This window comes from Amblyomma americanum, chromosome 1 (assembly GCF_052857255.1).
Source record: "Amblyomma americanum isolate KBUSLIRL-KWMA chromosome 1, ASM5285725v1, whole genome shotgun sequence".
NCBI classification, from domain to species: Eukaryota; Metazoa; Arthropoda; class Arachnida; order Ixodida; family Ixodidae; genus Amblyomma; species Amblyomma americanum.
This window is the reverse complement of record NC_135497.1, coordinates 211,483,809-211,511,789: the sequence shown is the minus strand read 5'-3', so window position 1 is coordinate 211,511,789 and position 27,981 is coordinate 211,483,809. Positions and strand designations below refer to the sequence as shown.

The 27,981-nt window shown below is 48.2% G+C and overlaps 1 protein-coding gene across 1 annotated transcript; it reads right to left on the bottom strand.

Annotated features, from left to right (window-relative positions):
• LOC144115654 (uncharacterized) lies at positions 1-27,981 on the bottom strand. The gene is made up of 3 exons (XM_077650103.1): positions 27,777-27,981; positions 26,159-26,407; positions 1-193 (listed from the first exon to the last, which is right to left on the bottom strand). The coding sequence occupies exons 1-3, from the start codon at positions 27,929-27,931 to the stop codon at positions 1-3; spliced, it is 597 nt and encodes a 198-aa protein (XP_077506229.1). The 5' UTR covers positions 27,932-27,981.

The window sequence follows — 27,981 nt, the reverse complement described above, 5'->3', positions numbered from 1 at the left end:
TCAGGCACGCAGAGATGAACAGCCGAGTTCCGCGAAGATCCACTGCCGGCTCAGATAGCCGTTGACGTTCACCTGCACCCGCGCCATGGACTCCACGCTGCTCTCTGGCGATGGCGGCCAGCCGAGGCGCACCACGGCGCCGCACCCAAAGTCAGGGGTGGAAGTGGTGTCGCCCCCACCTCCACCGGCCCGACTTCGAGTGCGGCGTCAGCGCTCCGGGCGGTGCCCCCTAGTGAAATTGGCCGATGGCCGACCATATGTAAGCAATTGGACAGTGCTCGGCAGCCAGTACCCTCGGCCACCCAATGGCGCCCCCAAGTCGGGCCGTGGTTGGCTGCCAATTGCGCTGGTTACTAGTTGGCCAAAAACGTTCAGCCAACGACCGCCAAATGATAGGGAATTAGTCGGCACCCAATGCTCGGGCAACCAAACGGGGACCACCGTAGGGCCATGGTTGGCTACCCACTTGCTTGGCCAGTGTTCATCCAGCCATAAGACGCACGCAGTAGGCGCGCGGAAATTGCGGACGATCGAGATGCTCGATCAACGTTTCATATTTTCCCAATCTTTTTTATTTTTACGTACACAGTGTGCGCGCACGACCGGTGAGCCTTATTTAACAATCGGCGAAATATAATGTTTAAGCAATATGCAGGTGCAATGCTGTGACGTCTATTTTGTTTTAATGCTGAGCATTTAATTAATTAATAATAATAATAATTGGTTTTGGGGGAAAGGAAATGGCGCACTATCTGTCTCATATATCGTTGGACACCTGAACCGCGCCGTACGGGAAGGGATAAGGGAGGGAGTGAAAGAAGAAAGGAAGAAATAGGTGCCGTAGTGGAGGGCTCCGGAATAATTTCGACCACCTGGGGATTTTTAACGTGCACTGACATCGCACAGCACAAGGGCGCCGGACGAGTGCAGTCGCATCTAGAGATAGAAAGAAAGGTTCCGTAATTCTAATATTAAACGAAACCGAAACTCAAAAGTTTCGGTTTCGATGTTTGATTGAAACTGGCAAGTAATTGTTTTTAATCTGGACGCAGTGAAGCAATGTAAATTTCGACTTGCATAATTTGAGAGCAAAGAATAAAATAACACATTTATTTAGTTTTTCTGTTCCTTACGAACCTATTTCTGACACCACATCTACGGAAGTGCGGTGTCAGTCACAACGACTGAATCTGCGGCGTGATACTCTTACCGCGTTTTTTCAGCTCTCATGCTATATAGTTCCGGATTACGCTGCAGCGGCGTAGCTGGCATAGTCCTTCAATTGTTTGGATTGTTCGTGTAATCCAGTGTCTTGGCCTTTCACTATGACAACAGTGCCACCTGATCTATACGTCGGAAGGTAAGACCTCATCATGGAGCGGTTCTTGAGGGAAAACCGTCGCCGAGAGCTTTATATCGCGAAGACAGGCAGCGTGCGGCGTTTGTAGCAAGTCGCAGAAGACGCAGAGGCGGCAGCATGCTCTGAGACATTGCCCCATTTGCAATCCGACAATCCACCACGTTTAGCAAGTGTTGGAAACGTTAGATTTGCACCGCTGGAAGACAGCTTAGGACAAGCATATGCAGCAGTGAATACTTTTGAATCCTCTGCCATGGCAGCTGAGGCACAGTGTTCAAGTGCAGATCAAGCTGAGTCAGATGGCAGTGACTTGCACGGTCAAAACGCTGGTCCCGTGGAGCCTGATGAACATGACTTGGTTGATTTTCCCGACAATGCCAAGTGTCCAGAGGAGATAAGCAGCCAGTTGAGGGCTTGGGCTGGGAAGCATCATATCAGGAGAGCGGCAGTTAATTAACTGCTTGACATTCTTAGGCCGCACTTCACTGATCTTCCTAAGACACGGTCTGCTCTAGTGTCCACGTGACAAAGCGTACCACTTGAACGACTCGGCAGGGGTAAGTACGTTCATTTTGGCCTTCAGAGCGGCTTATTACGTGCATTGGGCATGGGGAATTCGGCTCCAAGTAATGTTCTCTCAATATCAGTCAACATTGATGGCATATCTCTGTTTAAGAGCAGTTATACACAAATATGGCCCATACTTGTACAGGCTCACCACCCTCGCAGCAAGCAATCTGATATTTTTCCTGTCGGGATCTTTTGCGGCACATCGAAACCGGCTTGTCTGGATGAGTACCTCAAAGCGTTCATTGAAGAAATGGGTCCTCTGCTGTCAAATGGTATTCTACACAAATCCATGGCTTATAAGGTGGTACTAAGAGCCATTCTTTGTGATGCTACAGCGAAGGCCTTTGTGAGAGCCACAAAATTATTTTCTGGCTGCTATGAATGTGACAAATGCTGCACTAAGGGTGTCTATCTTGGGCGCATTACTTAACAGAGCATGGACAGCCCACTGCGCACCGATCAGTCATTTGCTGATCAAACTCAGACGGACCATCACAAAGCCATTTCCCCATTGGCATCAATAGGTATCCCGATGGTAACAAGCTTTCCACTAAACTACATGCATTTGGTGTGCCTCGGTGTTGTGCGAAAGCTTATTGGTTACTGGTTGAGAGGTCCACTAAAAGTGCGGCTGGCACACTTCACAGTTATGCATTTATCGGGACATTTGGGTGCAATGCGACAGCCCATCAGAGGGGCAACCTCATGAGGTCGACCTCAACCTCAAAATTACCTCAGCCTCACTTCGTGAAGTGAGGTTGAGGTGAGGTCGGCAACGGCTCGAAATTTTGTGAGTTAGGTCAGCAAATCAGACCTCAACCTCACGCATGAGTTTGAGGTTGAGTGAGGTCGTCATTCAGTGAGGTCGAAATTTTGAGGTCGTCATTTTTTGCAGTTGCCACGTCTTACTCCGACGAGTGCCGCTTCCGAAGCGGAGTTGAAGCGCATCACCGCAGTGTTCATGCAATGACGCTTGGTGTTCGGCTTCCCCTGTCTTGGCAACCGGATGCCGCAGTCCGCTCTTAGCTTTCGGTGCTGCGCCGTAATGACCGTTCAGCCCGAGCCGACAGGAGGACGCACCTCTCTGGTCTTCCTGGAAGGAGTGCTGCTGTCACAGCACGCCACTCTCCCTCCCCTTGCCCCGCTGGCGTAGCACCCGTAGCTGCCTGCCGGTCGGCTCAAACTCCCGGGAGCGCGCAAAGCACGTGACTCACGTTGACCCGCGATAGTTTTGTTTGATGCCGCAAACAAATAACTTCAGTCCAACAAGCACGCAATAAATTCGTCGCAGCACGGATGGCCCCAAGCAAGACTGCTTCGTGTCCATTCTCGTTGCCGGTGCTGACGTCATGGCTCTTGCCTTGCAGTCGAATAAAGGGGCTCATGCTGTACACATAGAAATTTAGTATTCCACGTCTGTAGACTAATTATGGAAAGAGAACCCGCGCATTTTATGTACCTTCACAATTTCCCCAGCGCTGCGACTAGGAACAAGAACAGAGAAGGAAGACCAGGACAAGCGCTACTAACAACTGAATGTTTATTTGAAAAAAACACAGATTTTCAACAAATTTGAACCTGACAACACCTTCACCTCTTTTCGAAAAATTAAGGCATTTGTACGGTCATTTGTGCAGTCAAATTAATGACACCATGTGCTTTTCGTATGCTGCCCTTATTAGACAATTCATTTGGAACAATGTTCTTCCTTTATATGTAGTGCCCAGAAGATAATTCATTTGCAAAAATGCCCTGTCTGTTTTTTTATGTGTACTGTGGAAAATACATTCTTGTTCATATACTATGCCAGAACTAATACCTTGTTTTGAGCCTCACTACTTTACGACATACATGTATTTGTTTATTTCCTTTAAAAATTTATGTGCTTTCAATATTATGTTTTCATTTTTGTTTTTGTGCAAGGCTTTGTCCTGATGTAGACATGCTGTACTGCCCAGCCACGCTCACAAGCATCAATGCTTAAGCTGGCTGGTTACTATCATGTACAATTGCCTGGAAATAAACTATTATTATTATTATTATTATTATTATTATTATTATTTTTATTATTATTATTGCAAGCTGACTTAAAAAACTGGAGCAGTCAGCAAAGGTGAGGGAATATGATACATGCTGTTATTAACGGCGACACCTGCTGTTTTTATTAAAAAAGCACGAAGCCAGAAAAACCTGTATAACACCATCGAAGCTTTTGATCGGGGACTTCCCCCTTCGAATCTCACGCTAATTCTGGTTTGGTTTGGTTTATGGGGGTTTAACGTCCCAAAACGACTCAGGCTTTGAGAGACGCCGTAGTGAAGGGCTCTGGGAATTTCGACCACCTGGGGCTCTTTAACGTGCACTGACATCGCACAGTACACGGGCCTCTAGAATTTCGCCTACATCGAAATTCGACTGCCGCGGCCGGGCTCGAACCCGCGTCTTTCGGGCCAGCAGCCGAGCGCCATAACCACTCAGCCTCACGCTAATTCTGCATATTCCCGTTCCGTAATGGAAGCAGATGCAAACATAATTTCACTTTTTATCCTTCCGAATAACCTCTCTTTTGGTCTCCTCTTCTTTGTTCCTTCTCAAAAATTCGCTTATTATGCCGAAACACCTTAACACGTGACGAATGCGCCAGCATAGCAGTGTTACAGCGGCGAAAAAGTGCAGAACTATAATGACTGTATGGTGATGCGGTAGCTGATTCCTTTTGTTTAATGAAGATGTGTGAATAGAATTGATTACATGCTCGCGCTGTGCTGCTGAGTCGCTCTATCAAACCTTCTAATATGGCATTTAATGAGGCACACTGTTGTTCGCTTCTGTGTTTAGCGTGCAATTTTTGTTTGTAAGTTTCTAATCATTCTGTTTTTTTTTTCTCGTATGGGATCAGTTAGGTTGGCAGCCTGCCTTGCAGACGGCCAGGCACTACATATTATCTTTCCTTTAACTATTTTGCAGAGACACATCGTTCACTTTAAAAGGGTTCGCAGAATGCTCACGCAGTGCTCGTGGGTAAAAAACGTCGAGGATGCTGGCATACCATAGATTAGTTCAGTTTGTGGGGACCTGCCCTGCAGCCCCCTGGGTTTCCTTACCCGCGAGTCACCGTGCAGCAACAGCCTCACTTCGAGGAGGAACGCATTCCCTTGTCAGTTACATTAACTGGCAAGGCAGGGCGCCAGCATCGCTGCGTGTGAGACTGCTCGAAGCACGCGCGCGGGAGAGGCGGCATGAGGCTCTTCGGCTGGGATCACGCACCGAGGCTGGGATCGTCGGCGCGAGCGGACGTGTCGCTCGCGGCTCCGTTCTTCGCCGGCGGGACGAGGAAGCGACGGGGAGACCCGCTCCCGTACTCGTCCCGTCCAGGGGAGCGGAGTATCCCTTGCCCTAGCGCGGGCGAACATTCGCTCGGCCCTTGCTGGTGAGTCGGACGACCTTGATTCATTAGCGTACCTTGTTGCTAGCTGGCGTTATTGTTGCTGTAGCAATAAATGCCTGTTTGTGTCAGCCAGTGTGTCGTTCCTTTGTTCCCTCAGAGCAAGGCCCGCCGTGGTTGGCATGCGCTCGGTAGCGTACGCGATCACGGGGTGGGGTCCGGGTGGCTTTGAACCGCGTCAGCCGCGATTGAGTGGGGAGAACGTATTTATATCTCCTCAAATCAACCCCACATCTGGCGCCCAACGTGGGGCCAGCTCTTGGAACATTGGACGACTGTCGGTTCAGTTCGAGGAACGCTCTTTGTCCGGACTCACAAGTGCTAGGCCTAGAGTGAATATTGATCACTAAGACCTGCGGCATGCTTTCCTGAGTGCGAGGTGTATTGCGCTGCAGCATGTTTGAACTTTTCGACATGCTCAGCACATTTTTCTCAGGAGTTTCTTCGCGAGAATCACTTGGTCCGCATCGAGGGAGCGCGAGGCCTAGCGCCCGCGGAGTTGCCGAGCCCGAAGCGAGTGAGTATGGAAGCCGCGTGGGTGGTCCGAGTTTCTGTATATATTTTCTCTACTGTCTCTTTTTCGACTCTGGGCGCAGCGGCTCCGGGAGCCGGGTGGCCTAGGGCCACGGGTGCCGCTACGAGCTCGCTGGTATTGCAGTGCGGCACCGGGCGCTCCGACACCGTCTGATACGGTGGGCGCCGACCGCTCAGAAGCTGGTTTGTGCAGTGAGCGGGGTAGGACCACCCCACAAACCTGATGTCTCCTCGCGGCTGTGCGCACATAACCCGTTTCGGGTCTTTGATGTGTTCACGGTCGTAGTCTGAGTGGTAGTTAGGCCTGAGGCTTTTCGGAGCTGCCTGCACCACATCAGAAGAGACACGACCACCGGACCGTGTTGTTGAGAGGGGGCGCACTCTGCTGCCCGCCCGTTTTTTTTTGTAACTTCGCACGAACTGAGCAGTCTCGTTCAACTCAAGAAAGGGCTTTGTTCACTCGAACTTTGCGTTTGCACAGCCGTCCGACACGTTTTGCTAGCGAGTTAGGCATTGTGCCACGAGGCCCTTGCGGATGCCGTTTTCCCTCCCATGACCTACGTTAAAGGCACGCCGAGAGCGTTTCGGCAATTTTGCAGATGCGGTGGAGCCACCCAGGCTTGCTGTCCGGTGCACGTCGTCTCGCTGCCACCTGCTGCGACGGAGCGGCCTGTTCGCCGCATCCATTCGGGGCAGCTGTGGCGAGACCAGTCAGCAGTCACCTCCGGCTGCTGCTTCCCCGACGACTACTGCAGAGTCCTGGCCTGCAGTTTTCCCACCGGCCTTCTATTCGCGGGCCTGCGGACAAGGTATTCCGCGGGCCATGCGAATCGTCCCAGCGGAGACCTTCACGCCGCCTTCGGAACACCGCGGAAGTCTGAGTGGACGCTGTCGGCGTGACCTCCGCTGCAAGACCTGCCTCAAGGACATGAAGACCAGGAGACTCCTCCATAGCATGTACTTTCAGGCGCGCGGGTCAATTTAAGTTTGGGGGATGTGGGGACCTCCCCTGCAGCCACCTGTGTTTGCTTTCCCGCGAGGCACCGTGCAGCAGCATCCTCACCTCGAGGAGGAACGCATTCCCTTGTCAGTTACATTAACTGGCAAGGGAGGGCGCAAGCGTCGCTGAGTGTGAGACTGTTCGAAGCCCGCGCGTGGGAGAGGGGGCATGAGGCTCTTCGGCTGGGATCACGCACCGTTGCTGGGATCGTCGGCGCGAGCGGACGTGTTGCTCGCGGCTCCGCTCTTCGCCGGCGGGGCGAGGAAGCGACGGGGAGACCCGCTCCCGTACTCGTCCCGTCCAGGGGTGCGGAATATCCCTTGCCCTAGCGCGGGCGAACATTCGCTCGGAACCTTGCTGCTGAGTCGGACGACCTTGATTCGTTACCGTAGGGCTTGTTGCTAGCTGGCGTTATTGTTGCTGTAGCAATAAATGCCTGTTTGTGTCAGCCAGTGTATAATTCATTTGTTCCCTCAGAGCAAGGCCCGCCGTGTTTCGGTAGCGTACGCGATCACGGGGTGGGGTCCGGGCGGCTTTGAACCGTGTCAGCCGCGATTGAGTGGGGAGAACGTATTTATATCTCCCCAAATCAACCCCACAAGTTTTGTAGGAAAACAATTTATTGACTTAAAGCAGCTTGTCTCAGAATTCTGTTGAGAGGTATGAGTATTTAGGCGGTTTTTCCCCCCGAAGGGGGCGGGGGGCTCGAAAAAAGATTGCGCTGCGGGGAAATTTGAGCGGAGAGCCACAGTGCTCTTGACAGAAAGAGCGGTTCACGCTGCCCTCTCTAGGCCACTTGTTTCGACCCGTGTAATTTTAATAGTTGGCACAGTGTTCGAGGACGTAATCTAACCCTTTCTTTCAAAATGCCGCGGGTTCACCGAGTCATCGGAGAATTCCCAGGATTTCGAAACCATTGCCATCGCCACCTGGAGGGAGTGGCGGAAACGGGGGCAGGTCTTGCCCTCACAGGAACGTCATCATCCTTATTTATTAGCTGCAGGTATTCCTATTTTCCCGCCCAATAATTGTCTTCGCTTGCTGGGTAATATACAATATTTAATAAATATTCTGGCAACTTTTAATTTGGTAGCGGTATATCAGACTTACCCGGGCTCATAAGGATACACTGTTAGCATCATCACCATCGCCATCATCTCGAGAGTCAAAGGTATGTGCCGTTGCAGGATCTTTCCAGTATGTCATACATGAGAACTGGCGCGTTTACCTGCTGGGCAATCAATCCTAATGTCATTAATGTAAACCGGGTTGTGGGCACTCTTTGTAATGCGTCATACGCGCATGTGTAGTAATGTGGGATCCATATGGATCTTGAGATAGGGGTGGATGGGGGCCTGGTATGACGAGAAATTACATCGTTGTCACGTGAGTAGGTGTGATGTCATATTACAGCATCGTCACGTGACTAGGTTTGATGGCTCAATACATCGCTGTCACGTGATTTGGTATCACATCGCACTCATATGATGTCATCACTAATTATACTATTTGTGTTAGCGTTATCTAATTATATTAATTATGTGATATCATCTTCGTCGCATGACTCGTCGGCTCGTGACGTCAACTGGTGCCGTTTTTTGCGGATATGACCTTGAAAGTGAGCCATTTAATGCTTTCGCATTAATAAAAACCCGCTCACTTCTACACAGACAAACAAAAATTAGGGGACGCTTAAGCTTCGCCTTTAAGAGTGGAACGCGACAGCGTGTTACAGCACTGCCAGGGAGTCCACGGAACGCCATCGCCTGTCGGCGCGACGCCTTTTCCGTTAGACAAATCGCTCTGCTACGTACAGTGAAACGGACGCGCGGAGCATCAAACCACGTGGTAGCGCTGCCAGGCGCCTTGCCGAAACGTGCGCGACTCAAGTTGCTGTCGTAGTTCGTCGGCGCATCGTTCTCGACAAACCCGATGCCACGAATGCCAGCATAGCTCCCGCGCCGAACGAACGGGCAGCAAGCCGCAAGCTTCGTGGTGAACGCGATTTGGATGTGCGCTGCGTTCGCCGCTCACCGCGTGATTCCTGCGTGCCCGCGCGGCCGAACGAGACGAGCGGGAGGCGCTGCCGTCGCGCACTATTTGTTGGGGCAGTGGGGTACATTGCGAGGATGAGGAGGAGAAGGATTTTTCGCAAGCGGCCAACGCCGCCGATGACACCGGCTTTTCCGCTACACGAGCTCCTTAAAGGGACAGTGAGGAGAACTCTATAAAATTTTTTTTCGTTAGCAAAATCTGATAGTTCGGCATTTCATGGCTTTGATGCGGCTTGTCCGGAAGCGGAAGATGCATTTATTTAAAGAAATTTGGATTCGAAGTTGAAAAAGTTTTTCCCGCCGCTCCGATCCAAACTCGGCAACTCTTATGACGTCACGGCGCACTCTTATGGCTTCAAAGAACGGGGTGACATGAAACGTGGCGTAAACGCAGACTTTGTGATTTCTGACTGCTAGCTGTGGGGTCTAGCAGCAGCCGAAATGAAAGCTACCGCCACCGCACGTTGAAGGCATCTATTCAGGGTCGCTACCATCGCTTCGTTTAGGTTTGCACCGGCGTCTTGCCAGCGGTTAAAGTTAACTGCAGTTCGCCGCACTTACACACAGTTTAGCCATCTCGGTTAGTGCGACGAAACAGATCATGTGATACTCGCCTCAGTGAAGTTAAAACGTCACCTACTGAGGCGTATTATTAAACGGGGCTAAGTTGAAAGGAACATATATAAGAGGAAAAACGTTGTTTCTTGTGCTAATGCCTGCTCAAAAACTTTTTTCTTTGTGCTTGTGGTTGTCGTTAGCCGAAATCTAAAAAAAGTTCTAAACAATGATCACAGCCGACTTCGTAGCCGACTGCGCTTTGGCTACTTTAGCCTCCTTTTCCCGTGCCACTCACTGCGGCGCTTCACTGCTCGCCTGCTCATAGCTATCGTTTTTTATTTTTGTTGATTTTCTTTCACAGTGAGTGCTGTGCACTGTTCATTTGTTTGTGTAGTTAAGATGCTGCGGACATCTTGTGTGTCAAGCCTATGTTGGCCCTTAACAGGCTTGTCGAGAACGAGGGCGACGCTCAGTTTTGGGCTGCGTTCGTGGCGCATCAGGCAGTGCTACAACACCTGCGCGTGCAGATGCTGGCACTGAGGGCTGAACTTTTTCTGCTTGAAGAGACGGGGAAGTGACACTGGGGGCGGCCAAAGCTCTTTTTGTTGGCGGCGGCGCACCAGCGCCCAGATTCGTGGTACGAGACCACTCTTCCGCACCATCCGGACAGTGGACTCCGAGAAACTTTCGGATCAACCGCGGCACATTCCGGTACATGGTAGCTGTTTGTGGAAGCATGAGACGGCAAGGTACCAACATGCAGAAAGCGATTCCGCTGGAGAAACGCGTGGCGATTGGCTTGTACCGCCTCGCAACATCATCAGAAGAGCGGACTGTTGCCAATTTGTTTGGCGTGAGCACTGCGTCAGTTACTTTAATATTTCACGAATTTTGCAGCGTGATTGTGGAGCAGTTGGAAGCACGATTTGTGCATTTTCAGCACCAGCTGAGCTTCACGAGAACGTGTAAATTCATAGGAGTCACTGTGTTAATTGATTTAATATTTCAGGAATTTTGCGGCGTGGTAGTTGGAAGCACGATTTGTGCATATATCAACACCAGCTGAGCTTTACGCGCACATGTGTAAATTCACAGCAGTTTGTGGTTTCTGTCAAGGTGTCAGTGCAGTGGATGGCTGTCATATCGAGGTGTGCCCCTCAAAGCAAGAAGCCGCTGGCTAATACAATTATAAGGGGTGGTACAGTGTCATCCTACTTGCTGTCGTCGACCGCACATACAGGTTCCTATGCACGAATGTTGGGAGCCCTGGTAGGAGCAATGACGCGGCAGTGTTTGAGAAGTCTCGACTGTCAGCTACTCTGGCTAGTGAGCTGTTCCGACAAGAAAAAAAGTCATTGGTGGTGTGTAATTGGCACAAATCTTCTTGGTGATCAAGCTTTCTAAGAAGAGCTTCAAATGGGCCTTGTTGGTATGTAATCTCCGACATTCTTATTGCGCTACTCAAGGTTTACACAGACAAGAACGACAGGGAGCAAACTATCAACTGATATTATTGCGTGAGAAATTCGTTTTATATGAACTGCTATGATGGAAAGACACAAAAAACAAGTAGCTTCATGGAGATGAGTTATCTAATCTTCTTCTCCTGGCAGGCATGTGTAGAGGACGGAGTCTTTTCACTTCATTAAAAAGTTTATCTCTCGATTCGTCAGTGGTACCGACGGGTCGCTTACGCAAGTGCCTTTCTTCTCAGACGTCATGCAAAATGTTTCATATAGCTCCTGTGCAGTTCGCTGACCTTTCCGAGAACTCGTTGGTCTTGTGTTCGCAAGGAAGGCCGCTCCAGGGGGGTCGGTAGTCGCCAACAAAGGGACCCGTCCCCGTCTCGGCTTCCCCTGCTTGCGGCGTACGTCCTCGTTTACTCCGGGCCGTCACGGACATAGCCCGTCTTAAGAAGCCTAACCATGCACAGCTGTCGTCATGTGTTCGTTGTTAAGGGGTTGACGACGTTTCGGGGGCGCACGAGATACGGCTGAGTATTAGCCGAGTGAACGGAAACCCACTATTCCCGTAGACTGTCTTCTTCTCTTGCGGTGTGTTCTGTAAACACTTTAGGGATTGTTTCGTCGGCATATGTTTGTCGCGTGTGCGACAGAGAGTGGGAAGTGGTAACGGCTGGGCGGTGGGTGCCGTGGGAGATGGTGGTCGCGTTTGTACTGTTTGTGTTGTGATTGCAACCTCTCCTTTCCCAAATGTTTAATCAGTACTCTTTCCCCAATCTGTGATTAGTTGGCGGAAACCTTATTTTCCTTTCCCTGACCACTGATTGGTGAGATGTGTCGCTTGTAATCTTATTGGTGGCTGTCCCCGCTAAGGGTGGAGAAAGAGGGTTTAAAAACAAGCGCGCTGGGTTGAACGAGGGCTGAATTCGTCTGATCAACGGTTTAGTCATGTAAATAGTTTTCTCCTTGCTTTGTTTCTTCTCGTTTTATTTATGTTGTAAATAAATAGTTAACTTTCTCCTTGCTTCGGGTAACGTGAATGTTTGCGAGTTAGAACCACCGGGTCATCAAGAAACCCCAATTTCATCATCAACAAGGTGTTTCCTCTCAGCGCCACCTGAAGGGGGAAACTCAACTGCTCCCTTTGCATTTTATCTTGGGATCGCAGAATGACAGTAGTGCTATCAAGCAATGGCTTGCAGTTTTTGCACTTGGAGCAATGCGCCGCTAGATTACCCGACGCGGGAGATAAGCCGCATAACCTGCGATGCTCCCGGAGCCGTTCATTCAGGCATCGTCCCGTCTGGCCGACATATGCCCTGCCACAAGATAACGGTATCTTGTACACGACTCCGAAAAAAAAAACATGCATGTGACTGAAACTGAAACTCTGAAGAAGCGAAACTGAAAGTAAGAGAACCGAAACTGAAAATAGAAGAGAAACTGAAACTGCCGCACAGTTCATTACCCGATGGACACAGCAGCAGCACGTATTACTTAACGTCTTCATAAAACCGCTCATTGTTCTTCTAAAGGATTAGCAGCATTAGAATATGTTTGCTATTAATGACACCAAGGTAATGAACATGATTTACCAACTTAAGTAGTCTTGGTTCTGGTGTAACACACGAATAATTTATAGGTATGCCTTTGTGTATACGTCAGAAATAAAATTGTGAAGCAAACCTTGAAACTGCCTGTGCATTTCTCCTAAAAAAAAGAAAAAATATCTTGCTTTCATAGCATGCGTGTGATCTATATCAGATGTGATTGTAATCTTGAGCTATAACTTCAACCATCAAAAATCACATTTTTAATTATTCAACAAACCACATAACTTATTTCTGTCAAGAAAGGAATGAAATGTTTCACTTATATCTCATTGCTTTGGTACAGTCATGGTTCATTATGCAATGTAAAATCTGATTCCGGAATATTTTTGTTACTTGTTGCACGGTTTGTTCCTGAAATTCAGCACATCCACCGGTGTTGCGTTCCCGCGTGGTTTTCTTTTTTATTAACTGAGTACAGGTGAATAGCCACCGGATTCTTGGCCGATCGCCTAGTGTGGGTATGTGCCATCTTTTGATAGGCTAACAACATCAACAAAATTCGCCTTTCACTTCCAATCATATAGGTGCTGCACTATACTTTTTCTTCTACTTTGTATTGATTTCATTCATAAGGATATCAGAGTTTAAAGACAAATCCTCAATGCTTGCAGATCTTTATTATGTGCCCAATTTTTTGTTATTGCGACAATGATGGCACAATATATAATGAAGAAGTTAATATAGTTCATAATGGAGACAAGTTTCGCAGCATGAATAAAACGCACACAGAAGACAAGGAACAAACAAGAAAGGACTGTGCTGCTTGAGAGTGTTTGGCTTTGACAGATAAAAAAGAGCCCAGTGTAGAAGAAATACGTTGAAGTAACACGGTGGTTTGGGCTAGTTGGTTGCAGTTCATAATGGAGACAAGTTTCGCAGCATGAATAAAACGCACACAGAAGACAACGAACAAACTGTCCAAGCCAAGCACTCAAAAATTGCAGCACAGTCCTGTCTTGTTTGTTCCTTGTCTTCTGTGTGCGTTTTATTCATGCTGCGAAACTTGTCTCTATTATGAACTGCAACCAACTAGCCCAAACCACCGTGCTACTTCAACGTAATATAGTTCACCACTACAGTTCGCAAAAGGACTATGAGAGAGACAGGGCAAGGCACTCACAGCCAAAGCACCTTTCACATATTTCTAAGCTGTGCAGATAAAACGACTAAAAAGGTAATTTTCCCTAAAACTCATTCCATACTACGGCAGGCTTTCAGGCTAGTTGTGAGAAATGTCTGTGTAAGCATGGAGAAAGGGGTGAGCCGGAATGCTGTCATGATTCATGGAAGAAAAAGACAGTAGGCATGGGAGGCATTGGCCACGCTATCTGCTTCCGCAAGTTAGATTTACGCAAGCTCTTCTTCAGGTTGATCTGATCTCCTTGCCACGAGTTGCTGATACGCAGACAGACCCCGTCTTCAATTACGACCATATTTACCCGTCCCATGCGAAATATATGCCCACAAATATCCTAAATGGTCTTTTTTCTTAACACCTACAGAATTTTCCTCATCATACTGTTCTCTCCACTGATGCCTCCGGCAGCTGTGGGAAGGCGGCGATTGGGATATAGTCGCAGGATCTGGCTTCGAGCTATTCCGTTCGTATCCCTGATTATACTCCTATATTCGGCTCTTCTCAAAATTCCCAGGCACGTAGCACGGGTTCTTATTCTTGCACACTGCCTTTCAGTTCTAGTCTCTCTCCAAAATTACGGAAAATCTTATTAAATCGGTCGCATAGGTTTTTTGTTCCGTGCACAGCGCGTGAGATCCGCTTTGTCCGGGTACCTGCAGGCATTCGGGTGTCTATTTTAACGAGGTGGCTGATTTATTGGCAAGGTCAGCTCTCAGCGCTCCTGTAATATATCCCGTCCCTCACCTCATTCTGTTGGAAACTTCACGTTTCCAGCTTTTCCAAAATATTTCAGCCAGCTTGAGTGATCTGTTGCTCAATACCGTGGATTTTCACCACTTAAAGTACCCATGGAATGTCCGGTGGTGTAAATCAAGGCGTTGTGAGGTGTCAATGGCGCTTCTGCGATGCAGAATCCCTCACTTAAATTTGTACTTGCAGATGCGGGTTCGCTGCGACAAACATTTGTGTCTCATATGGGCAAGTCGAAATACTAGATCATTTTCTCCTCTCTTGCCGGCGGTTTGCAGTTCAAGGAAAGCAGTATTTGGAGGTCCCTCTTTCGAGGTTAGGACTCCCTCTGTCTCTTCCAGTTCTTCTCTCGTTCGGTGCGAGCGCCAAGGAATTCCCGTTAAGCAGTGTTTGTGGCTATATTCATGATTACATAAGTGCGACTGATCGGTTACCTTGTTAGCTGTATACAAAATTCTGTCTCATGTCCAAAATGCTCCATTCTATTCCTGGTAATTCATATTTCTTAAATTAAATTGAAATTCACTATTTTTTATCTTGATTCAGTCTTCTACGCCGCCGCCTCACGTCTTGTTTTCCCCGTGCAAATACTTCATTGGCAATCTCCACTGTACCTTGGCCTATCCCCCTCGTGGGTATGTGCCATATTTACTGAGGTGAAGAAGAAGAAGTAGAGTGTGGACTACAAACACTATCAGTACTTGTGCTCTGGTTTTTTTTTGTCTGTTTGCATTGTAAGCCATTAATAGGTAGAAAGACATGTACGTAATGGGCATACCCTGTGCACATGAATGCGGAAAGCTGGTCATGGTTGTCCAAGCATTGCCAACAAAGCAACGGGACCTTCAAGAAACAGGATATGGTTGTGACCCCTCACATGCAATGATTTTCACACAATTTGAAAATGTGGCAAGTTACAGCAGTCCCGTGGTTATATTGCTGGAAAACAAGCTAGCTCATTTATGCGGAAGCACTTTTAGAGGCTGCCAAAAAAGAACATGTCAAAAAGTTACACATAACATCCTGTTTCATTGATGATGTTTATATGTGTGGTAAACGATATGAACAAGCATCTCTTTGTTGGTTAACTGCTCTGCAATCCACGCACTGGCATGCAGTACATACACAATCACAGTCCAGTGACTGCAGAGCGGTCTGCAACCAGTAACTTGCAACTATATTATGCAGCAAGCTTCTTTGCGCGGTATCTATTACATTTATCGAACGATGGCATGGAATTGGTATGGCTATTTCTACACAGTGCATTTCCTAAAGACTCTTTTCTGCCATACTGTACTTTTTACCCAAAAAGCTTCCTACAGAGTCATTTAAATTGCTACGTATAAAGGTGTTTGAGCCCGAACAAAAAAAATGAGTTTATATTCCTTAATTCTTCAGTATACCTGATTATGACGACATATGGGCATTTATATGTTGGTGCAACTTTTTTCAGGCATCACAACTGATGCACCGATGTGTTTGGTACACATTCATCATCAGGCATTTCATGTCTGTTGGGTAAAAAAACGAAATAATAGTTGACTGCATTAATTAGTTTTGTCTGAGATAACTAGCATCACACAGCATGCTCTTGAAATTCCTCTATCTGTCTGTAATTGGCTTCATTGTATAGCTTCATACTTTTTTCATTAAAACGCTGCACACTGCTCTTTTTGCCGCACATGGCGACATGGCACGCGGAGCCCCGTGTAGGTGTTCAGAAAGAAGACCATTTAGGATATTTGCGGGCATATGTTTCGCATGGGACGGGTAAATATGGTCGTAATAGAAGACGGGGTCTGCCTGCGTATCAGCAACTCGTGGTAAGGAGATCAGATCAACCTGAAGCGGAGCTTGCGTGAACCTAACTTGCGGAAGCTGATAGCGTGGCCAATGCCTCCCATGCCTACTGTCTTTTTCTTCCATGAATCATGACAGCATTCCGGCTCACCCCTTTCTCCATGCTTACACATACATTTCTCACAACTAGCCTGAAAGCCGGCCGTAGTATGGAATGAGTTTGGGGAAAATTACCTTTTTAGTCGTTTTATCTGCACAGCTTAGAAGTATGTGAAAGGTGATTTGGCTGTGAGTGTCTTGCCCTTTCTCTCTCATGGTCCTTTTGCGAACAGTAGTGGTGAACTATATTAACTTCTTCATTACATATTGTGCCATCATTGTCGCAATAACAAAAAATTGGGCACGTAGTAATGATCTGCAAGCATTGAGGATTTGTCTTTAAACTCTGACATCCTTATGGATGAAATCAATACAAAGTAGAAGAAAAAGTATAGTGCAGCACCTATATGATTGGAAGTGAAAGACGAATTTTGTTGATGTTGTTAGCCTATCAAAAGATGGCACATACCCACACTGGGCGATCGGCCAAGAATCCGGTGGCTATTCACCTGTACTCAGTTAATAAAAAAGAAAACTACGCGGAAACGCAACACCGGTGGATGTGCTGAATTTCAGGAACAAACCGTGCAACAAGTAACAAAAATATTCCGGAATCAGATTTTACATTGCATAATGAACCATGACTGTACCAAAGCAATGAGATATAAGTAAAACATTTCATTCCTTTCTTGACACAAATAAGTTATGTGGTGTGTTGAATAATTAAAAAAGTGATTTTTGATGGTTGAAGTTATAGCTCAAGATTACAAACACATCTGATATAGATCACACGCATGCTAAGAAAGCAAGATATTTTTTCTTTTTTTTTAGGAGAAATGCACAGGCAGTTTCAAGGCTTGCTTCACAATTTTATTTCTGACGTATACACAAAGGCATACCTATAAATTATTCGTGTGTTACACCAGAACCAAGACTACTTAAGTTGGTAAATCATGTTCATTGCCTTGGTGTCATTAATAGCAAACATATTCTAATGCTGCTAATCCTATAGAAGAACAATGAGCGGTTTTATGAAGACGTTAAGTAATACGTGCTGCTGCTGTGTCCATCAGGTAATGAACTGTGCGGCAGTTTCAGTTTCTCTTCTATTTTCAGTTTCGGTTCTCTTACTTTCAGTTTCGCTTCTTCAGAGTTTTTAGTTTCAGTCTCATACATATTGCTTGACACCACGTATACGTGACGCAAGAAAAGTAGAGGGGAGGGGGGGTTCGGCGGAAACTTGGCGTCAGCATGACATCGCTCGCTCCGGTGTGTCGTTCTATCTTGCATCTACAATACAACAACGTGCCGACGAGGTAACCCTTTGCTATGAGTTTCACTGGATCTTGCGCCCTCTCGTACATTCCTGGAAACCCCGGGCTAGCCACCAATACCATGCATATGGAACCAGTGGAAGGCACTGTTTTCTACCTACTTAGAGGCGTCTGGCGCCTGAGTTTGCTGCATTCCGGCGCAAAGCTATAGATGCTTCTGCATTCGCGCGGCGTCGGAGGTCAGCGTCGTTCCGGAACGCCTCCCGCCACGAGCGCAATTTTAAAACGAAGGAGCCGGGACCTAAATTAAGTGAAGTTAATACGAAAGGCGAACATACGTTTCAAACCGCGCTCAGCACTTGCGACCGTCTGTTCTCAGCCACGACAAAACGCCACCGCAGTTCAATATATTCTTACAGAACCCTGGTGAGCCTGTCAGAGGTTTATATTGCTCAGTTACGCGAACTTGCGAAGAACTGCGACTTCGACCATTCCCGCCCGCTTCCCGCGGCTGCTCGATGGACAGGGGGCGACAGCGCGTTTTTCTTGTTCTCTTTATTTCTCTTTCTCCCTTTTCTGGTATTTTTCTTTTGTGCCCATCTTCTTTCCAGCATCCGATTGCTTGCTGCTCTGATCATGTGGCGGACATGTGTGCCAATTCCAACTCCTTAAGAAGGGGAGGAAGGTTGCTGTAACTTCAGTCTTGAGAAAGGACAGGCTCTGTCCGAAACGTCGACTCAAAATAAATTTGTCTAAATGAAGCGTTTCTCAACTTTGCACGCACGCACGCACGCACGCACGCACGCACGCACACACACACACACACACACACACACACACACACACACACACACACACACACACACACACACACACACACACACACACACACACACACACACACACACACACACACACACACACACACACACACACACACACACAGCCTGTCCTTTCTCAAGACTGAAGTTACAGCAGTCTTCCTCCCCTTCTTAAGAATTTGGAATTGTCACACATGTCCGCCAGATGAACAGAGCAACAAGCAATCAAATGCTGAAAAGAAGATGGGCACAAAAGAAAAATACTAGAAAAGGAAGAAAGAGAAATACAGAGAGAAAGAAAAACGCGCTGTCGCCTCCTGTTCACCGAGCAGTCGCGGGGAGCGGGCAGAAAAAAAAGAAAGAAAAAAAGGAAAACGAGGAGCGGGACGGGAGAATAGGCACCCCTCAAGGCAGAGCGGAGGCGAGTACAGAAACAGAGGGTGGCGGATTCGCGGAGCAGGTAAGAATTATAGATGCATGTACTCGCGTGCCGCTGGCAAAAACAAGTAAACAAATAAACAGAATAAAACGCAGACAGGGCAGGAACACTAGAACATCTGCTCCTTCGCTGTGCCGCGTTCGCCGATGCTTGTCGCGATATCCTCGCGGCCTATAGGGCGCAGGGCATACTACCAGACTCCATCAAGGCGCCATTGTGGCCGCAGGGCAGTGCGCGCACTCGTGAGCGAACTTTGGTGAGCCTCTTGCATTCCTCGAACACACGGGCTTGACGTCCCGTCTGTTCTCCGTCAGGTAGTTACACGCAGTGACCGAACGCTCCGCGAGTTCTACCTTGAACGATTAATAACTGGACGCCCCACTCCAGTTGTAACCAACACAGTGCTGTGCGCGTGTGGGATTTAATTCCTCTAAAATGAACTAATCACGCGAACAACCTGGACACATTTCTTATTGTGTAAATAGTTTGTACGTATTACTTCTCCCCCTATCCTCTATTCCTGTCCCCTCACCTCTTTCATTTCATTTCTCCATTCTTCCTGCTGTCCTTTATTTCCGCTGCCTCAGCTCAGGTGCTTCAGTATCGATGGCAGATGCAGGGGCTAGCAAAAATCTTTTCCTTCCTTTTTACTATTATATTTAATAAAACCACCACCACCACCACCACTACCACTTCCCTGGAGCCTCTTCGGCACGAATAGTCAAGACGGAATCAGCGGCGCAGTTAGCTAGAGACACGTGCACACGTGCAAGATGCGCTTTTTTTTTATCCCGCGCGCGTTGTCAAAAACGTGGGGAATTCAATCAGCGGGCCTATTCTCAACAATTCGCCATTTTGTTCAAATTGTGACGTAAGCGTGACGTAACCATCAAGGCGGTGCCAGGACACGTAAGCACAGAGAGAGATCACGAAATGTGAAGAATAAAGAAAAAAAGGATAAACACAAACGATGTCGTCTGCTACTGTTGGCGCCAAGTACGAAAAAGAACGACGTTCCGGGAGCGTCATTATAGTCATTCTGCTGCGAGGCCGTCTTAAATAGCACTCACTGTGCACCAGCTGTAAACAGGATCAAACGGTGCGTGCACACAGACCATAGTGGCCTCAGTGAGAACACGCACATGCATCGACTGGCGCGCACTGTCACTGGCAGAGTAATGCTTGCCATTGGCGACTGGGCGTTGCAAATTAAGTGCCATGGTCGAAAAACGAAAAGAGCACATTAGTTCGAACCCGACCGCGGCGGCTGCGTTTGGATGGAGGCGAAATGCAAACGGCGCCCGTGTGCTGTGCGATGTCAGTGCACGTTAAAGATCCCCAGGTGGTCGAAATTATTCTGGAGCCCTCCACTACGGCACCTCTTTCTTCCTTTCTTCTTTCACCCCCTCCTTTATCCCTTCCCTTACGGCGCGGTTCAGGTGTCCAACGATATATGAGACAGATACTGCGCCATATCCTTTCCCCAAGAACCAATTATTATTATTACATTAAGTAATGTCTCAGTAGCTGGAAGCGATGTTCGCTCCATGGTCCCAGCATCGCACCGTTGTATACAGTATTGTGTGTTTTTATCGTGATGACTTTCAGAAATTTGCCCGCCTCAACCGCTGTCTCATTTGCCGTGAAACTGCGCACAGAGCTTGCGTATTATGGTAACGTTTGTATCGTAGGAAGTTTGACAACGGTACTTACTTAGTTTATCAGTGCATGATGTGAAAACATAATCGCCTACGTCGAGATCGGCGAACCAAAATAATAATAATAATAATAATAATTGGTTTTGGGGGAAAAGGAAATGGCGCAGTATCTGTCTCATATATCGTTGGACACCTGAACCGCGCCGTAAGGGAAGGGTAAAGGAGGGAGTGAAAGAAGAAAGGAAGAGAGAGGTGCCGTAGTGGAGGGCTCCGGAATAATTTCGACGCCCTGTCGTTTGCGAACCAAAACGCACAAACGACGTTTTTTGCTGAATGACGGCAGTGGCGCCATCTTTTTTTGCAGTGGAAAACGTCACGACAAGGCCGCAAAGGCGAGCGTTGGAAGAAGCGCGGGCCCTTTGAATAAGCCGTTCCGGCCGTTTCGTCTGCTTAAACTGAAGCACTTACAACATTTTCGCTAACTGAGCGGAAGAAAAAATTCACAACTGATTTAACGAGGCTTTATATTTCAAAGAATATTGTTTGAAACGCTCGCCTCGGCGGCCTTGTGACGCTTTCCACTGCCGAAAACAGATGACGCCACTGACGCCCTTCAGCGAAAAAGTTGTAGTAGTAGTAAGTGCTTAATAAAAAAATATATATATAATAAAAAGGAAGTTAAAAGATTTTTGCTCACCCCGGCATCTGCAATCACTGTATCGGCGGCACCTGAGCTGGGGCAGCGGAAATGAAGGATAGGAGGCAGTATGAAGAAGAGAAACGAAAGAGGTGAGGGGATAGCAAGAAAGGACATAGTGAGTAGTCATATTTACACTATTTACAGAGTCCAAATAAAGTTGTCCAGGTCGTGCGCGCGTACAGTCAATGAGGAAAAATAAAAAACACGCGCACAACCCTTTGCACACAACAGCTGGGGTGGGGCGCCCAGCTGTTAAGCGTCCGAGGTAGTGCACGGGAAGCGTTCCGTCACAGCGCATCACTACCTGGCGCAGAACAGACGGGACGTCAAGCCCGTCTGTTCGAGCAATGCACAGAGGCTCACCATTGTTCGCTCTCGGGTGCGCGCACTGCCCATCGCGAAAAAATGTCATTTGCGGGTTTTGGTACGCCGATCTCTACGTAGGTGATTACGTTTTCGCATCATGCACGGCTCAACTAAGTAAGTACCGTTGTCAAACTTGCTACGATACAAAAGTTACCGTAATACTAAAGCTCTGTGTGCAGTTTCACCGCAAATGAGCCAGCGGTTGACGCGGGGAAATTTTTTAAAGTGATTACGATAAAAACGCACAATACTGTGTTGTGGTGACAAAAAATGTCGATCATTTCGAAAGCTTCGTGATGCGCTAAATAATGACGCTCATCCAACAACTAGAGGCGTTTCGCAATCAGAATGAAATAAACGAAACTGAATTTTTTTGTAGAGTGTTCGTTTTGGCAGAGTCGGTAGGGGCCTCGCACGGCCATGCTACGAAAGGAAATGATATTTGTTAAACATCACGCAGCCTGTAATGTACATAAGATCAAATACGGGACAAAGCATGCTCTTTAAAGTAGTAACTTGTATTTTCGGCCGGTGAGAAAAACAGTCTCGTGGTCTCGCCCACGTGGTTATGCTGCGATCAAAGCGGTTTACACTGGATTTTCTTTTCCTTGTCGTTTGTAATGCACGTGCGGCAATGTTTAGGGAGGTTATCAAGAGAATCTCCCCCGAGCAATCTTCGGTGCTCTCCTAATCTCTCGTTGACGCATCGTCCAGTTTGGCCGATGTATAGAGCGCCACACGACAACGGCAATCTGTACACAACCCCCCTGGCACAGGTAACGAACGGGGCTTTGTGTTTGATGTTGCATTCATTTCTTGTTTTTCGTACCGTTCTTTCGCCTCCTTCTTCCATCCGTTTGTGCACCTGTGAACAGATTGCTCCCAACTTCCGAGGGGCGGAAAACACAATCGGAATTTGATAACGCCCGGCAACATTTTTCAGTCCATGCGCCAATCTGTGCACATATGGTATGACTGCAAAATTTTTTTGACGCTCTTTTTCCCGGAGTTTAGGTCGCGACCCATCCTTGACCCACCTTACCAATCTTCCACAAGCTTCCCCAATTATATGCTGAGGGTACCCACTTTCTTTCAGCCTCTTCACCTGGGACTCGACGCTTTCCTTGATAGCATGTGAGCAAGACTTGGTGATGGCCGCTTTTAGGAAGGCTCCAGTTCCTAGATCTGTTTTGCATTTTCGCCCCAAACATGTTTGTTGGGCATACCACCCTAGGGCCAAAAAAGCGTTGCTTGATTATTCATCCGGTCACTCCAAAGTCATAAAGAACGGGAGTCACTTCCTGTCTAAAAGCGGCCATCACCAAGTCTTGCTCACATGCTATCAAGGAAAGCGTCGAGTCCCAGGTGAAGATGCTGAAAGAAAGTGGGTACCCTCAGCATATAATTGTGGAAGCTTGTGGAAGATTGGTAAGGTGGGTCAAGGATGGGTCGCGACCTAAACTCCGGGAAAAAGAGCGTCAAAAAAATTTTGCAGTCATACCATATGTGCACAGATTGGCGCATGGACTGAAAAATGTTGCCGGGCGTTATCAAATTCCGATTGTGTTTTCCGCCCCTCGGAAGTTGGGAGCAATCTGTTCACAGGTGCACAAACGGATGGAAGAAGGAGGCGAAATAACGGTACGAAAAACAAGAAAAACAAGAAATGAATGCAACATCAAACACAAAGCCCCGTTCGTTACCTGTGCCAGGGGGGTTGTGTACAGATTGCCGTTGTCGTGTGGCGCTCTATACATCGGCCAAACTGGACGATGCGTCAACGAGAGATTAGGAGAGCACCGAAGATTGCTCGGGGGAGATTCTCTTGATAACCTCCCTAAACATTTCCGCACGTGCATTACAAACGACAAGGAAAAGAAAATCCAGTGTAAACCGCTTTTTGATAAAACGACCACCCTATTCAGGCACAGGGAGCAACTCACGCGGGAGCTCATGGAAGCCTTCCATATGCGCATCAGTGGCGATAAGTGCATTAGTCAGACTTCCGTCCGCTTCTCTGATAGGGAGTATCTGTTCCTAACCAAATCATTGGGATTCACGGGGTAACTTGTGGTGTTCATGACGTTTGTTTGTTTTTGTTCTTGTTGGTTTCACTATTTATTCGAGCATTGTCTGGAATAAACCTTCAATTGTGAGTAGCGCTCGTCTTTGTTTGTCTCGCTTGTCCTCGTTTTTCCGCGCCAACTTCTTCAGTATGCATTTCAACCAACTAGCCCAACTTTCTGCTCTCCTAAGTAGCTGTGCATACAGTGTGTGATTCTAAAGTCATGGAGCCTCCGCGGTGGCTCAGTGGTTATCGTGTTCGACTGCTGGCCCGAAAGACGCTGCTTCGATGCCGACCGCGGCGGTCGAATTTCGATGGAGGCGAAATGCTAGAGGCCCGTGCACTGTACGATGCCAGTGCACGTTAAAGATCCCCAGTTGGTCCAGATCACTGGAGCCCTCCACTACGGCGTCCCTCATAGCCTGAGTCGCCCAGGGGCAATAAACCTCATAAGCCAAACTAATCTAAAGACATGGGCGCTCTTTATCGGTGTCTGTCAGCTCTTCAGTGAGGATGCAAGAGTGGCTGAAGATCTGTTTGCAAGTCACAGCATGCATTTCGGCTTGTAAAAATTCAGAAATCGCGCGAGAAGATGACCTGCGAGTCATAAGGTTTTTTTTTCGGTCGCTATGTGTTGCAGCGGTTGTGGCTCACTGGACCACTATAAACGGAGTGAAAATAAGGAAAAGCGCATATTACAAAGAGCAGCGCATATAAAATAAGACGCGTGCCAGTAAACACTGAACGCAAAGAGGCGTTCACTGTCGACTGGAACGTTTCAGAAGCGATGAAATTGACCAGTAGAATTATCGCATTTTGTTTGGCTTATCAGCGCACAATAGAGTCCAGTGAAGCTGGAAAGGCTTTAATTTACTCTTAGATTTGACCTAGTTGGTGATGTTCGAAACATTAATTATAAGCCTCGATATGCTCGGCTAGTCTCACTTTTGACTGCAAGCCGCCGCGGTGGCTGAGTGGTTATGGCGCTCGGCTGCTGGCCCGAAAGACTCGGGTTCGAACCCGGCCGCGGCGGTCGAATTTCGGTGGAGGCGAAATTCTAGCGGCCCGTGTACTGTGCCATGTAAGTGCACGTTAAAGAACCACAGGTGGTCGAAATTCCAGGAGCCCTTCACTACGGCGTCTCTCATAGCCTGAGTCGCTTTGGGACGTTAAACCCCCCATAAATCAAACCATCACCTTTGACTGCTTGGACTTCTGGTGGCCACAAGACAATGAAGGCCCATTAATTCCACGTGTCAATCTCATCGCTTTTATAATGGCCATGTCAGTCCGGAGTCAGTGCTGGTCTTCAATTTTATCTTGTATGGCTCGTCCTTCGCACTATTTTCCGAAATATTCGTCAGATACCACCATCTAGCCTATACCCAACTTATGATCGTAAAAGCGTGCAAAAAGACGGAAATTTCGTAGCGATAGCTACATTACGGTAGCATTTCCAGCCTTCAGCGTGGCGGCGCCTCCACGTGGTCACGTGGTTGGTCACGTGGTGCGGAGCAGCTGCCAGCGGCGCGGCGCAGTGGCTGATCACGTGGTTGGTCACGTGACCAAGTTCCACTCTGCCAGCTGTAGCTATCGCGTCACTCCAGATTTAACCAGAGCTAAACCACCGCCAATTTTGTTCAATGTAATATACATAGAGAGCACCAAAAGAAAATTAACAACGCATGACAGCACTCCGAGGTATTGTTAGCTCGCCAGTGCCCTGTCGCTTGGCAGTGTAGGATTCTCATAACGCTCTATTGTGTACCAGGCAGACAGCCTGGTAATTGTAGACAGCCTAGTAGTGGTCGTTCACAAGAAATTACATAATCCCAAAGCAACGGCACGTGACCAACCTGTCATATAACGCATTATTACATTGCTGAGTCATCGAACGTAGCAATTGGCAATGGCTCACAAGACACGTTGAATAGTCGTTGTAGCCGCCGCGGTGGCTCAGTGGTTCTGGTGCTCAGCTGATGGCCCGAAACACACGGGTTCGATCCCGGTCACGGCAGTCGCACTCCGACGGAGGCGAAATTCTAGAGGTCCGTCTGCTGAGTGACGTCATTGCACGTTAAAGAACCCAAGGTGGTCAAAATTATCCGGCGCCTTCCACTACGACGTCCCTCATAAACTGAGTCGCTACGTGACGCCATAAAACCAAAACCAAACAGCAACTGTTACAGCTAAATGAACTCGCGAATGAACCCCAGCACATTATCTTGTTACATTCTAACACATGCAGCTGACGCTAACTCGTCGCGTTCCGTCAGCGCCGCATCAACTTCGTGTGCGTGAAGTCGGTCTCAAAACAGAAGATGAAGGGAAAATGGGTTTGCTGTATTGTGGCGTATGTTCCCCTTGGAAACGTGGCCGCCCAACACCGTGACCACATTAGTTAGCTTACGCTGCGAATAGACTTTGCTGCGTTGCAATGGGCACACCCACCCTTTGTGGTCTGGAACCAGCCGGTCATCGTCGCTATCGTCGAGCAGTTTGTCAATGCCCGTATCCCAGCGGAACGGACGGACCGTCGTTTCCGCGGTCGAGCTCGAGACGGTGGCGTACGCGGTCCGGTTGGGGGCGTCCGTGGCGAGCTCGTGGATGCGGCGTCTCATCTCGATGGCCGAGTACACCATGACCACCACGAAGAGGCACATAAACGACAGCGAGCAGATGTAGAACAGCAGGTTCTGACTGAAAAGTTCACGGGGAGAAAGAGGGTGGAGACGTGCGGGCTTTGCCTACTAAGGCCTACTAAGAGAAATAAATGAAGCTGCACCACACCTTTCCATGTTTTCCCCATCCTAACTATAGTTCACTGTGGTCTTATCTAGGGCCTTGGGGACTACGTGACCTTATACGGCAATTTTGTAGAGAGCTCCCACTTCCAGGTTCATCTGAAAGGAATTATTTTCGGATATATCACAGAAAGCAGCGTTTTAATGTCATGGCCTCATCAAGAAAAATGCGTCGTCGGTCATAAAGCTCGCCCATTTGCTGAAGGGCGTCACATTACCGGATGATTCCCACTGGGGCGAGAGAAGTGACTTAATAGGGTGGAACTTTGGGCTTGTTGGTGCATCACTTTTGAAAAAGACATAGCGCATGAAGACAGGACAGTGCAGAGACAACACAGGACGAGCGCTAACATTAGCGCTCGTCCTGCGTTGTCTCTGCACTGTCCTGTCTTCATGCGCTATGTCTTTTTCAAGAGAGAAGTGACATCACTGTAGCGAAGAATTTCCATTCGCTGAAAGAAAATGATGTTGTCCATCTCACTGTCAACACATAAGATGATTAGGTGCCCGTGTGAATTTTTTGGCTATGATGTATTTTGACTTTATGTAAACGCCGTTCGCCTTGTCTTCATCGTACATCACCACAGGCGGGACCTGTCGGTGATGATGGCGGGGATATTAGATGTAGATGATCTTCCACTCCAGCCAGAATACCGCTTACTGTCGGGCCACCCTATCCCACTGGTGTCGACAAGCAGGTTATAATAGTGCGTTATATTTTTCAGCACAAAAGCAACTTAAGAGCTCTGGCCGCAGGGTTAAGTAACCTCGTTGCTATGGGGACGCAGGGGTAAAAGTGCACGGAACGAAAGATGAAATGGGGAAGTTTTGTTTGTTGTTGCGGAATGGGGAACTTGCGCTGAAGTTTGAGGTTCCGATTGCAGCGCCATAACACACTGCCTAGCGAGAAGAGCAAGCAGTTTTGGGTAGTACTCTTAGTACTTTTCCGCGCCACCTTGAGGCGCTTATTGGCGTGAGCCTCCGCGCTCTGTCGAAGGCGCACGTGCCGTCCGTCAGCTATCTACGCCGAGAAACGCTAGGCAGTGAATGCTGTCAGCCAAACGCGGGTATCTAATCGCGCAGAATGTGTTCTCGCGTTTGCAGCGGCCCAAGCGGCTGACAAAAGCAGTTTTGAGTCACCGAATGCAACAGTTGCAGTGCCACCTTGGCAGCGCAGGTTCCCCATAGCATGGCGACAGATAACAATGCAAACAACAGGCTAAACTGCTCATTCAGTGGCTTGGAGATGTGTGGTCTCGGCTCACGTGTGGTTGTCGGAGTGTTGCGGGCCGTCCAAGTAGGGCATGGTTGGCCCGTACATCCCCATCATCCTAGGGTCCATCATCATGGGGTGCTGGTAGCGCGGTTGCAGTACCGTGGCGTAGTCGCCGCTATACGGGTAGGCTCCGGGGTAGCTCATCCTGGCGTATAGGTCCCGGCCGGGCCCTTGATCCAGCCGACAGTGCAACC

Coding starts and splice junctions, on each gene's coding strand:
- LOC144115654 (XM_077650103.1), bottom strand. CDS start 27,931: ATGAGCTACCCCGGAGCCTACCCGTATAGCGGCGACTACGCCACGGTA. Junction 26,408..27,776: donor CAACACTCCGACAACCACAC/GTGAGCCGAGAC, acceptor TGAACTTTTCAG/TCAGAACCTGCTGTTCTACA. Junction 194..26,158: donor CTGGTTCCAGACCACAAAGG/GTGGGTGTGCCC, acceptor CCGCACTCGAAG/TCGGGCCGGTGGAGGTGGGG.